The 12,297-nt window shown below is 36.3% G+C and overlaps 1 protein-coding gene across 2 annotated transcripts; it reads right to left on the bottom strand.

Annotated features, from left to right (window-relative positions):
* Positions 1 to 4,374: 4,374 nt before the first annotated feature.
* On the bottom strand, positions 4,375 to 6,286 carry LOC120212735 (WD repeat-containing protein LWD1-like). Of its 2 annotated transcripts, XM_039210950.1 has the most exons (2): positions 5,156 to 6,286; positions 4,375 to 4,885 (listed from the first exon to the last, which is right to left on the bottom strand). In XM_039210950.1, exons 1-2 carry the CDS (start codon positions 6,206 to 6,208, stop codon positions 4,880 to 4,882), a joined length of 1,059 nt encoding a protein of 352 aa, XP_039066881.1. In that variant the 5' UTR covers positions 6,209 to 6,286; the 3' UTR covers positions 4,375 to 4,879. The 2 variants fall into 2 exon arrangements, with proteins under 2 accessions (XP_039066881.1, XP_039066880.1); XM_039210949.1 differs by lacking the exon at positions 4,375 to 4,885 and having other exon boundaries at positions 5,026 to 6,285.
* Positions 6,287 to 12,297: the final 6,011 nt, after the last annotated feature.

The following is a 12,297-nucleotide window of genomic DNA, read 5'->3' as shown; positions in this document are numbered from 1 at the left end:
GAAATTATCAAAATATATGATAATTTTAGAATTGATATTTTTATATAATTTGAGGGTGATTAAAATTTCGGTTTCAAACATAATCTAAGAAAAATATTCAATCCCCCTGCTCATGTTATTTTAACACATGTTTGGAGGTTCAACATGTTAAATTCGAAACGGATGCTCTTGAGGTTATGAAAATTCCATTCCAGGCTCTAGCGGAAGTGTCTTGGTAGTTACTATTAGGGTTGCACATAATTCGGATTTCAATCCGATCCGGATCGATTTTTATCCGATCCGGTTTTTTCCCATAGAAAAAAAACCGGTTTATAAAATAACCGGTTCGGTTTCTAACCGGTTTGGAGGGCCGGATATCCTAACCGGTGTAACCGGTTTCGGTTTTAAAAAATCGGTTTTTTTAAAAAACCGGTTATAAAAAAACCGATTTTAATATTCCAGATTGCTCATAGGGAACCGATTCCCCCCCAAGGGGTACCGATTCCTCACTGAATGGTTTGGCTCCGAGATTTCCAGAATGCTCGGAGGGAACCGATTCCCCCATAGGGGTACCGATTCCCCCTATTCAACGGTCGAAATATTTGAATTTTACACTTAGGGAACCGATTCCCTATGAGAGGAAACCGATTCCCTATGAGAGGGTACCGATTCCCCCATGCTCTAAGCATTTTTATTAAATGTTTTCACACTTAAACGGCTATATTATCTTCATTAATTATCACTAACGTTCAGAAGTGATTCAAGGTGTATTTAAGCAAGCTTAGAAGCCATTGATCAAAGACAAGAAACATCAAGCAACTAGAATCAAGAGAGAATCAAGAGAAAGCATCAAACCTCAAGTTCGATAAATTCAAATACTTAATTGAAATACTTAATTAACTCAACATAATTGAAATACTTAAATACTTCCAAGTTTGATAAATTCAAATACTTAAAAACTTCCAAGTTCGATAAATTCAAATACTTAAAAACTTCAAGTTCGATAATTGAAACAAAGTTTACGATAATTGAAATAAAGTTATAAAATAAACTACATTGCCATCTCTTCTTCATCATCTTCGCCTTCTTCGTTTGGAGGGGATATTCCAAGTTCGACTTCTTCAATGTGTAAGTTTGCTTCCAAATCGGCATCAATTGCATCTTCTAGGGTGGTGATATGTTGCTTACAAGCCGCTCCATCCAAATAATCCTTTAAACAAATGCATACTTCCACCGACTCGGGACTTAGTCTTGATCTCCGTTGTGATATAACCCTGCCACTAACAGAAAAAGCGGATTCCGAAGCTACCGTAGAAGCTTGGACGGTTAGTAAATCACGGGTCATGGCGGCTAGAATCGGAAATTGTGCTTCCTTTTCTTTCCACCAAGCCAAAATATCTAAACTTTCAAACTCTTCAAATGTCATTTTTGATAGAAAATCGCATGACATGTAATTTCCCAACTCGCTACTTGGGGTGGTAGTACGTGATCGTTTGGATTGGAAATTTACAAGAGTGTTAAAAAGATTCAAATTTATGTTACTTGGACGTCTACTAGATGATTCCGCATTCATTCTCATTTGATCGTGTATTACACTACTTGATCCGTATTTAGTTAAATAAATTGCAAACATGTCTCGAAAACATTTGTTAAAATAATTTATTTGGTTTTGGACAAAGTTGGGTTCATCATCGGTTAGATTAAAAGCAAACGCAATTTGTTCAATTAGTGTTTCAACCCCACCAACATTTAACGTTGGTTTAAAGCGGCGGCACAAGTAAAAATGGGGGGAATCTCCTTAAAATATTTTAAAAGTTTTTCCTTCATTGCAAAGCCAATTTCTTGAAAAACTTCGGTTTCAAATTCAAAGTCATTTAGTCAGGTAGCCAACAAAAATATTTGATTAAGAACCAACGGGCTAGTAGGGTAATAAACACCGGATAAAAAAGTTGTTGCATTTTTAAAAACCTCAAGCAAATCGGTTATTTTGGCTATAGTTTCCCAACTCGAATCCGAATAAATGTTTGGGACATGACCCCTCTAGAAAAGCCGATCGTGAAATGTTTGCAATGTTTCCCTTTGCCTTAAGGCAGTATGCATCATCATCCAAGTTGAGTTCCAACGAGTTGGACAATCCAAATTAGGACCCAAAGCTTTTTTATTAACAGACTTACAAAATCGTTTATAATCATTTAGTCTTTTATTGTTGTTACAAAGAATCGATTTTATCATTGTTTTAAATTCTAATCTAATTGGCTCAATAACCTCCAAACCGGCTTGCACGGATAAATTAATTATGTGTGCAACGCAACGGGTATGAAAAAATGCACCGTCTAAAATCGGTGAAAGTAATATTTTCAATCTTGGAACCGCGTTTGTATTATTCGATGCATTATCAAAGGATATAGAAAAAACTTTATTTTCTAATTTATAAAGACAAATTACCCGTTTTAAAAGTGTAAATAATTAGCACTGGTATGCGGCTCACCGAATAATTCAAACGCGATTGTTCTTTTCATCATTTGCCAATTATCTTGATCTAACCAATGTGACGTAACGGCTAAAAAAGAATTTCCGGTATTATGAGGGGAACTCCAAACGTCACATGTAAGCGACACACCATAACGGTGTTCTTGGAATCCTAAAATCATTTTTTCCCTCGCCGTACGCCACATTTTTATAGCATCTCTTCTAAGGGTAGTACGACTTACTTGAGTATAACGTGGTTGCATTAGTTGTTGAATTGTTGTCGTGAAATCTTCATCATCAAAGTGGTCGAACGGCAATGCTTTTGTAATCACGAACTTTGTAAACGCTTCTCGTAATTTTTCGTTGTCGTAAACAAAAACACCACCTTGCGGTGTAAGATTCGATTGACTAGGATCCGATCTTGAGCGAAGTGCCTTGCATGATTTTGTCAAATGGTTCTTCAACGTTGTGTTTCCTTCCGATGCAAGAAACTTTAGACAAAGTTTACAACGCGCCCTCCTCGAGCCATTTGACATCTCACATAAATCGTAGTGATCCCAAATATCTTTGTTTCGAGTGTGTTCGATCACTCTCACGACTTCAAGGTTTCCCCCGACGGAAGATTCAGCAGTGTTACTCATGATGAACAAAAAATTACAAAACTAAGATTTGAGAGATGTTTAAATGTTGTGTAATAAGATTTGAGAAAGTTGTAATCAACCAAATACATCCCCAACCTATTTATACATGTTTAGGGTGGTAAAATGGTAATTTTTTAAAGAAAAAAACGGTCAAAAACGGTCACAAACGGCTATATTAACGGCTAGTTTTTTAAACCCAGACCGATTTTTTTTCCCGGATAAAAACCGGTTTTTTAACCGGTTTTTTTCAAACCGGTTTTTTATCCGGTAAAAAAACCGGTCTGGGTTTTTTCCTCCAAACCGGTTAAAATAACCGGTTTAAAAAAATCCGATCCGGTTAAAAAAAACCGGTTTTTCCCAAATCCGGTTTCGGATATTTTTTTCGCAAAATCGGATATTCGTATTTTTTGTGCACCCCTAGTTACTATCTCCGAACATCGTGATCGAGATTGGGTTACAAAATTCCGGCATGTATATCATGAACAAAACACTGCTGCACATCGATCGGCTGCATTGAATCGTGGTGCCTCCATTGGTACAGTTGAGTTCATGAAACCTCTGGTGGAGCTCTCTGTCATCTTACAAGAGGATTTGCATTCTAGTTGATTACTAATTGTTTCTGTGTTGGCAAAAAACATCCATTCTATATAAATTTAAATTTAAGGCTAGAACTACTAGGGTTAAATTAAGACTATTTAATACCTTTAAATAAGTAAAATTCAAATGGATTTTACAGCCAACATTATTATTTATTTTTCCTTTAAAGACTATTTACTAGGTTGAGATAAACTAACAAAGGCAAAGTAAGGGAACATGCACATGCAGAATAAACCAAAGGGGCCGACAGGGACCATCGTTTTCCTAAAAAAATTAAATTATTATATGATTTTTTTAATATTTTATATTGTTACTATATTTTTCTCTTAAAATTTTATAAGTTTACCCCTAACATAAATTCTTAGGTATGTCTTTGTGCGTCCTTGTGCACTGCAAACTTCCCAATTTGAACTCCCAGTGAGGATGCTGCAAATCACTAATAAGAAATTGAAATTGGGCAAAGCTAATCCTCTATCTAGTGAAACACAAATTGCAATGAATTCTCTAATGTATAGATCTACTAACAGGTTTATGATACTTCTCCATGACACTCTTCACCGCGCTTAACAAAAACAGGTTACAGAAATTCCAATTGCGAAATCAAACTAACACAACTGCTAGAGGTCAAAGACACAGATATATGAAAACATGTTTTCTATATTGCTCTACCAATGATCACTGATCACTGATCCTCATAACCCCCACAATCTTTTTCAATTTCCCTCCTTAACAACTATACTGCCATTAGATTTCACTCTACATGAACCAATCGGTGTCCTTCAATCATGTAGTTGGCCGTTGATGTCATTGCTATATTGTCTTCTATCCTTCCACCTGCAAGGTTATAACTGATTTGTTTTTCCATCGATCAATCGAGAACTCAGTCATGTTCATAACAATTCTATGGCTAAAGCTAGTTCAACATTAACACAAACACAAGCATCTCAAAGCAGCCCAGGGTACCCCACCCATCTTCATGCCCATCGTTTATCACATTTATAGTAACTAATTAAACTTTGCAGAAAACCAGAGAAACTGAAAACACTCTCATCTTGTCCAACAGAACAACAAAGAACATGTTGTGTAAACCAAACCGCAAAGAGTGGCTGTCTTGATCTTGTGTTTCAGTTCAAGGTCCATAAATCAATGCTTCCCAAGCGTTCTAAAAAAATGAATCTGCACCTCTCTTTCTCTCACAACTACAATAAAAAAGGGAAAGTTTTGGATGTAAAGGAATGGTAAACACCAAGCATAGAGCAAAATAAAGAGATTGGTATAATCATAAGGAAGATGTTTTCAATCAACTATCCAAGCAACGGAAACCAAAACAGTTTTGAGATTTTAGACACAACAGCAGCATCAATCTTGTTATTCCCATAAATTTGAGTACAATTACTACACTAAGAATTAGCAAATTTAGCACTGTGTAGTGTAGTACTACCCAACATACCAATCCCATTCACTCATACCCTGAGAATCTGAAGCTTGGTGGAGAAGGCGATGGCGACCCAATCAGGCTGGGAAGATGACCACTGCAACTGCTCGATTTCGGCTCCAGCGGTGTAGGCGAGGATCGGGTCAAGTCCACCCTCCACAGGCTGACTCATGGAGGACAAGTCCCAAATCAAGGCCTGGGAATCATCACCAGCGGTGCAAATGTGGCAAGAGCTGTGGGGTGCCCAGGCTATGGCATTGACACTAGCCTGGTGCCTCTGCAGCTCAACCACCGGCAGTGTAGGGAAGCGGATATCCAAAACAACCACCTTAGCACTGTCCATAATTATAGTGGCCATGTATCTTGGGTCCTGTTTGTTCCACCCCAACCGTACAAGCGGAGTATCGGGCTCCGAACTCTCATAAATAATAGTGGAGTGCTCCTTGTCGCGAAGGTCGAAAACCCTAACGGACCCATCAGCAGAAACGGAAGCGAAAACACCAACGCCGCCCCAGGCGATATCATAAACCTCTTTATCATGGGCAATAAGCTGGGTATCCACCGTTTCCTTCTCGATATCCCAGATAGTACAAGTGGTATCAATTGAGGAGGCTCCGATTCGCTTGGGCTCCGCCTCATTCCAGTCGAAAGAGGTAAGAGGGCCGCAGAACTCACTGTTCTTGTTGCCATTAAGGAGGGACTTGAGGTCGACGCGGGAGTGATCATCGGAGATCCTCCATATGCGGAGGAAGTCAGAGGAAGTGGCGAGAAGATCGGGTTTCTGGTACTCCTTGTCGGGGATGAAGATGGTCTTGGTTGGGGGATAGGGATGATCGAAGGAGAGGTTTGGGTCGGATCGGATCTCGCCGTTGGAGTCATCGAGCTGGACAATCTCAAGGCGATTAGTGTACTGCTCAAGAAGGCTGGCGATAGCGAGACGGTATTTCTTGTCGCGGCGCACACTCCAGTTCATGGCGTAGATGTGCCAGGGCGCCTCGTAAGTGTATATCTCCGATCGTTTTTGTTGCTCATCGGAACCCTCAGGGTTGGGATCGCTGCTAGCGGCCATCTTCGGCGGCGATACCATACAACTGTTACTATTCGTATTGGATTAATTGAAGCTTATAGAGGATAAAGTCTGCCATTTTCGTTTCCTTTTCACTTGAAACCAATTTTTTTCCTTTTCTTTATCACTTTAATTACAATAAAATAAAAAAAATAAAAAGTAAATGATTGAATACGCGCCTGATATAAAGTTATCTGTATTATTTTGCGAAAACTACACTTTTGGTCCAAACTTTGAAGGTTCTTTACTTATGAGTCCTACAACTATGAAAGTTTATAAAATGATCATCTGATTTTAACAAACCGACAGTTCACGTGTAATTAATGAAAGGATAAACAACAGCATGATCACTTAACTATTGAGATTTTCAATTTAACCAGAAATATTTTAATTTTATAAATTATGTCATTTGGTTATTTAAATGATATTAATTATGTCATCTATAATCAATATTGGATGTACGAACTAACATGATAGCTAATAAAACTAATATAATTACATGTGTTACCATCTAATTGACGATCAATATTTAATTTTATTAATTTTTTAACTATCAGATCAACCTTCTATCAAATGTTAACATATACTTAATTGGTATATTTCTTTATCAATTTTTTTAAAAAATGAAGATTATGGTTTTGGTGCACCATCCCTTTTTATACTAGCATCCTCCCATAATTAAGTGATCATAAGTATAGTTTACCCTTAAATTTTATATATTTTAAATTTAAAAATTTAGTAATCAATACTCTAGTATTTAATCAATTTAATCCCTAAAATCTAAAAAGTCTAATTTGAGATAAAAGCAACGAGAGAAAGAGAACAAGTTTGTGCAGTAGAAGGGGATTTTTCGTGGAGTTGGTAGATAAATGGTTGGTGTAGATAAAGAGGTGAAGAACCCGAGAGTCTTATTTTCTTTATGATTGAAGGGAATTTATAAAGCGTGACATTTAATCGTTAGATCTTATATTTTGTCTTTGTCTTAGTAAATTAATTTGACATATCAAAAGTCTTAGATATTTTATTCATCTACTATGATGGAATTAAGGACTTTGAAAAAATATTTAAAATTTATTATTTAGGTATAAACACTTAAAAAATAGGATAATTTATACATATGGTCATTAATGTTTGAGTAAGTCTTCGTTTTTCACACTAAAAGTTTAAAAATAACAAATTGATCACTAATGTTATCCATTTATAACAAATTAATCACTCGTCATTAACCGTCGTTACTGCAGTAACGAAATACTAACCTGGCTTGTTAAATCATCTGACTTAACACTCTTCTTCTTCTTCTTCTTCTTCTTCTTCTTCTTCTTCTTCTTCTTCTTCTTCTTCTTCTTCTTCTTCTTCTTCTTAGGGTGGGGGAGCTAGTTAACAAATTGTTCTTATTCGTAGTATTGTTAAGCTGCCATCAACGTTATTTTAAGCACATATCATTGGAAGTAAATTTACTAGAAATAAACCCAAGCAGTTGAAAAATCTTTAATCAGAAACTAGTACTTAAAGTGAGGTTCAACATTTGTCATATCTCTCAATCTCCTCAACATCCGGAACCATTCACATGAACAGAATGAAGCTGAATGATTTTTATATACTCGGGTCTATCACATGCCTGCATTTGGCATTGATCACTTGGAGTTTACTAGCTTCCAAAAGACTGGCCCTAACCAGATTACTCACTAAAACTAGGATTCAACCAAGGGTAGTTCAAACAACATATATAAATGATTTGTAACACCTCCAATTTAGGGGCTAAATTTAAGAAATTATAAAGTGGTGAATTTAATTGGTATTTTTGGAAGAAATTGGGGGATTAAATTGTAAAATTTTAAAGTTGGCAGACCGTTTTAAGAAGTGCAGGAAATTGAGTGACTAAACCCATAATTTAACCATTTTTTTATATATGTTGAATTATAAATCTCCCCCGTCAGTTTCCAGAATGGTTTTCTAATTTTCTCCTCTCCAACAACCCTTCTTTCAACTCCGATCTACTCGCCGTCCAATCTCCAATCGACGAGCCGAAACCACCATCGTGTTCGTTGTCGAGCGAGGAACAAAACCCCTCAAACCTTTCGTCGTGAATCGTCGCCGTTCGTCGTTAATTTCAATCGGAAGTATTGTCGGTAATAACTCAATTTCAATTGGTTTTTCGTCGATTCACGACGATCCGATGATCCGTTTACGACACCTCCCGCACCACCGTGTTTCTTGCATCGTTTCGAGTACGCCGGTATCATCCTTGGTCTCCATCGACGGTGACGTGTAAGGAGGTGAAGCGGTTAAAGTTTCCGATTCGTTGAAATCGAGCTCTCCGCCGTTCAAAAATTTGAACCGAACTTTGTAAGTATCTCGAAATTGCTTAAAATAATTTTTAGGAATTTTCCGACATCAAGGTACTGTTCACGTGCCCCCACGCGCTGCCACTGCGGGTGGGGAAGGCAAAAGTGATCGGTTTTACTGGTTTTGGAACTGTTTTGATCGGTTACAACCCGACTCGTTTACCCGACCCATTGACCGTTGACTGGCGTTGACCACTATTGACCAAAACTTTGACCGGATTTGAAATGACCTTTGAATTTGACCGAGTATACCTATCCTGACATTTTTCGACGTTCCAAATCCGATTCCGCAGTCCGTTTTTCGAAATTCAGACCCGAAGGCTTCGAAATTTCCAGTCAAACTCGTTGACTTTGATTTTGATCGAAAATTCCAAATTTTTGAAAAGTCATATTTTATGCTTTTGACGTCCTGAATCCGAATCCGAAGTCTGTTTCGCCAAATTCAAACCCGGTAAGCTATTTTTCACTGATTTATCACCCGATTCGATCCGTTTATCGTAATTAAACTCCGTTTTTTATGTAATTTCTGTTGGTATGAATCCGAGGAAATATTGGAAGATTATTTTAAGATCGAGGGCGTTCGAATGGAATTTTATGGTCGATCAGTATTGCACGAAAATTGAGGTAATACTTTACTACCTCTTTATACTTTATGGAACATGTGAATATTGGTAAATGCATGAATAAGATAATATTGGTCTCATATGTGTAGTTGATTAATTTCTATACTTGATCCAAATACGATAAAAAAATTCGGTAACTGATTATGGTTTAGATGACTTTTATAAGAAATTGATGGATTGTTAGAATTAAAATTACAAGTTCTGTGTATAGTTATGAAGGAATCAACTTGGATCTGTAACATTTATTTCATCAAAGGTACTTGGATATGAGAATATTTCGGTAGAGTAAAATTATGAAAATACCCTTATGTTTTAAGATGACAAAAATTGTCCCTGGAAGTTGATTAATAACTCTGAAAGGATATATTGATCTGATAAAACTATAGATGTGCATAAGAAACGCTAGTTTGCTTTGAAAATTTGGATAACCAGTTTTTAACCCAATAGGGTTTATGCAAGATACTAGAAGTATGTTAATCAATCATTTCAAGATCCGAGAATGTTCAGGTAAGCAATTAAGCATAGAATCTTTGAACTATATTTATTTTCGTTAAGAGTTGTTACCAAAAGTATGTGGGTGCGAAATTACAAAAATGTCTTTGAGAGTTGAAAATAGTCCAAGTTGACTCTGAATGAGAGAGTAACCTGAGAATTTGTTTTTAAATCGATAAATTACTGATTTGATTGTTGGGATCCTACCTTTATATGGAAAATTTCTGAAAATTCGTTAGTACCATTTGAAAAGATATTTAACCTGGAAATTATTGAATAGAGTAAATACCTGAAGAATGATTTATCGAATGTGCTCTTTGGTTAGAATTGTTTGAAATGACTGAAGTAAGTGATAAGATTAAATTAAATAATAAGATCGGACGTAAGGAAATGATGGAAATACACTGGATCTGTAAAATGACCAAAATACCCCTAGAATGGAAATGACTCAAGAATGTCACCAAGCTCAGGAATGAATGGATATACTCAAGTTTTGAAATAAATAGAAAAACATTGAGCACCAAAATGACCAAAATGACCTTATGACCTAGAATAAGTAAATGCATTGGATTAATTAAGAAATCCAAATAAACATGGATGTTGTGCTACCAGTAAAAGTTATGGAACGCAGCTTAAGTGATCAACCAACGCTAGTGCTATATCATTACCTGAACGATATAAGTACCACCTGAATGTTTGTTCATCTTCTCAAATTTGGATCGATGATAATTCTGGAAGTACTTGGCTCAACTCAACTCTAGAGCGTATACAGTACTAATAAGTGGGTATTCGTGAGACAAATCAACCACGAATACCAGAATGACTTTATAATATGACTAAATTGAAATGAAAGGAAGTACAACATGTATTTGAAATTCAGAAACGTCTGAATTATTCTGGAAAACTCTAAAGTAACCGGAATATACTTGCTTACTAAACGAACTAAGTAACCTCAATGACTGAGGATTAAATAGGTGATTGGATGAGTTTGGAAACACCTTTGAACTTACATGATGAATTGTCCTTATGGGTTATAAACCATGAATCAAGTACGTCCATATTTCCTGATATCGTTGAAACGTGGAAATGAAATAAAGACCGTTGGAATATCTATTCAGCGATGATTATGGGGATGATCTATGAATCTGCATTATGGTATTAAAGAGTGAATACACTGGAAGGATAATGAATTGACTTGTTGATATGCATAAGTTTGGGAGTTGTGTAACTCGAGTTGTTTGATAATACGATCGATAGTCATATATTGTAAATGTCTTGAATCTTCGATTTTATATTTTCATCTAAAATCACTTATGTCATGTTTGAAAACGCAAGTAACGCAGAAGGAAAAGATTCTGAATACCTCATTTGGTTCAATTGGGCTGAAATCCTATGAATTCAAAGTATATTCCTGAATACCCCTGATTGTTTGGGTAATGGAATCACTAGCAGTAAATCTGAATTTAGAATTATTATGTATAAAGGTTCCTAAACGTTTTCCTGATGCACATGGAAACTTAGTGGAATTCTAAAGTATCAATCTGAAATGTCTGATTAGATCAGTTAGAAATCGATTCTCTTCAATAAGATCTTATTCCTGAAATCCGATCAAATTGCACAAGTTCATGTTATCCATATTGATAACTACAAAATGCATCTGAAAAATATTTGGATTCTTTAGTGTGTTCCTTATATTTTGAAAATTTGTTTTATTATTTTAACATGTGGTACACTGAAATCTATGGTTACTGTTTTATGGAGCACCGACTTAACGGTGATGGCTTATGGATTTGTATCATTTTATAAACTGTATCTTGGAGATACAAATTTGTAAAGTACAGCTCTGATCAAGCTGGAAAATTTTTATGGACCTAATGTGACTCTTAGGTAGGCTCTACGGCCCTGAGATCATTCTCGGGTAGGCCCTGTGGCCCTAAGATGTGTTCTTAGGTAGGCCCCGTGGCCTCGAACTTTCTTGGGTAGGCTCTCAGGCCCTAAGATGTTCCCTTAGGTTAACTCTTTGTACGATGGTTTTGAAAATACGAGTTTAAAAAGCTCTACTACAGTATGGTTTATGGGATTTACTGAACTATCATTTGATTAGTGTACCTATTATGAATTTATCGTATTGATGGAACACACTAGACATCCTATTCGACCTCATGAAAACATGATAGTATGAAAGGTTTCTTATGAACTGAGATTCATGGCTTCTACTCAATGAACTACTAATGGAACCCCAGATTATTCCGCAATTGGTATACGTTTGATTCAATAAGGAAATTATGACTTCCCATTTATTTGCATGTCATGTAGCATCATCTGGTAGTTCTGTATTACTGAGCTTTTCGAAGCTCACTCTATTACTCACCATTGCAGGTTAAAAGAATTGAACCAGTGTAGCTATCAACTTCCGTAAGGGAGTTCTTTCGGCGTTGTTGCAGAGTATGGTACATGTGTTTAGGGGGCATGTAATTGTATTTTGCTTTATATACAAGTCTGAAAATCTATTTTACTTCTGAATACTGATAAATGATTTTATAAGTTGCATGTTTTAATTAAAGTTTTAAATTTTCCGCTATTTTACAGAGGGTCGCTCCAGTGGCCCTAATATGACACTGCAGATCGGATCGGGCTATCCGCATCGATC

This window comes from Hibiscus syriacus, unplaced genomic scaffold (genome assembly GCF_006381635.1).
Source record: "Hibiscus syriacus cultivar Baekdansim isolate YM2019G1 unplaced genomic scaffold, ASM638163v2 tig00110015_pilon, whole genome shotgun sequence".
NCBI classification, from domain to species: Eukaryota; Viridiplantae; Streptophyta; class Magnoliopsida; order Malvales; family Malvaceae; genus Hibiscus; species Hibiscus syriacus.
Note: the sequence above shows the minus strand (reverse complement) of the source record. Positions and strands in the feature narration are given on the sequence as shown.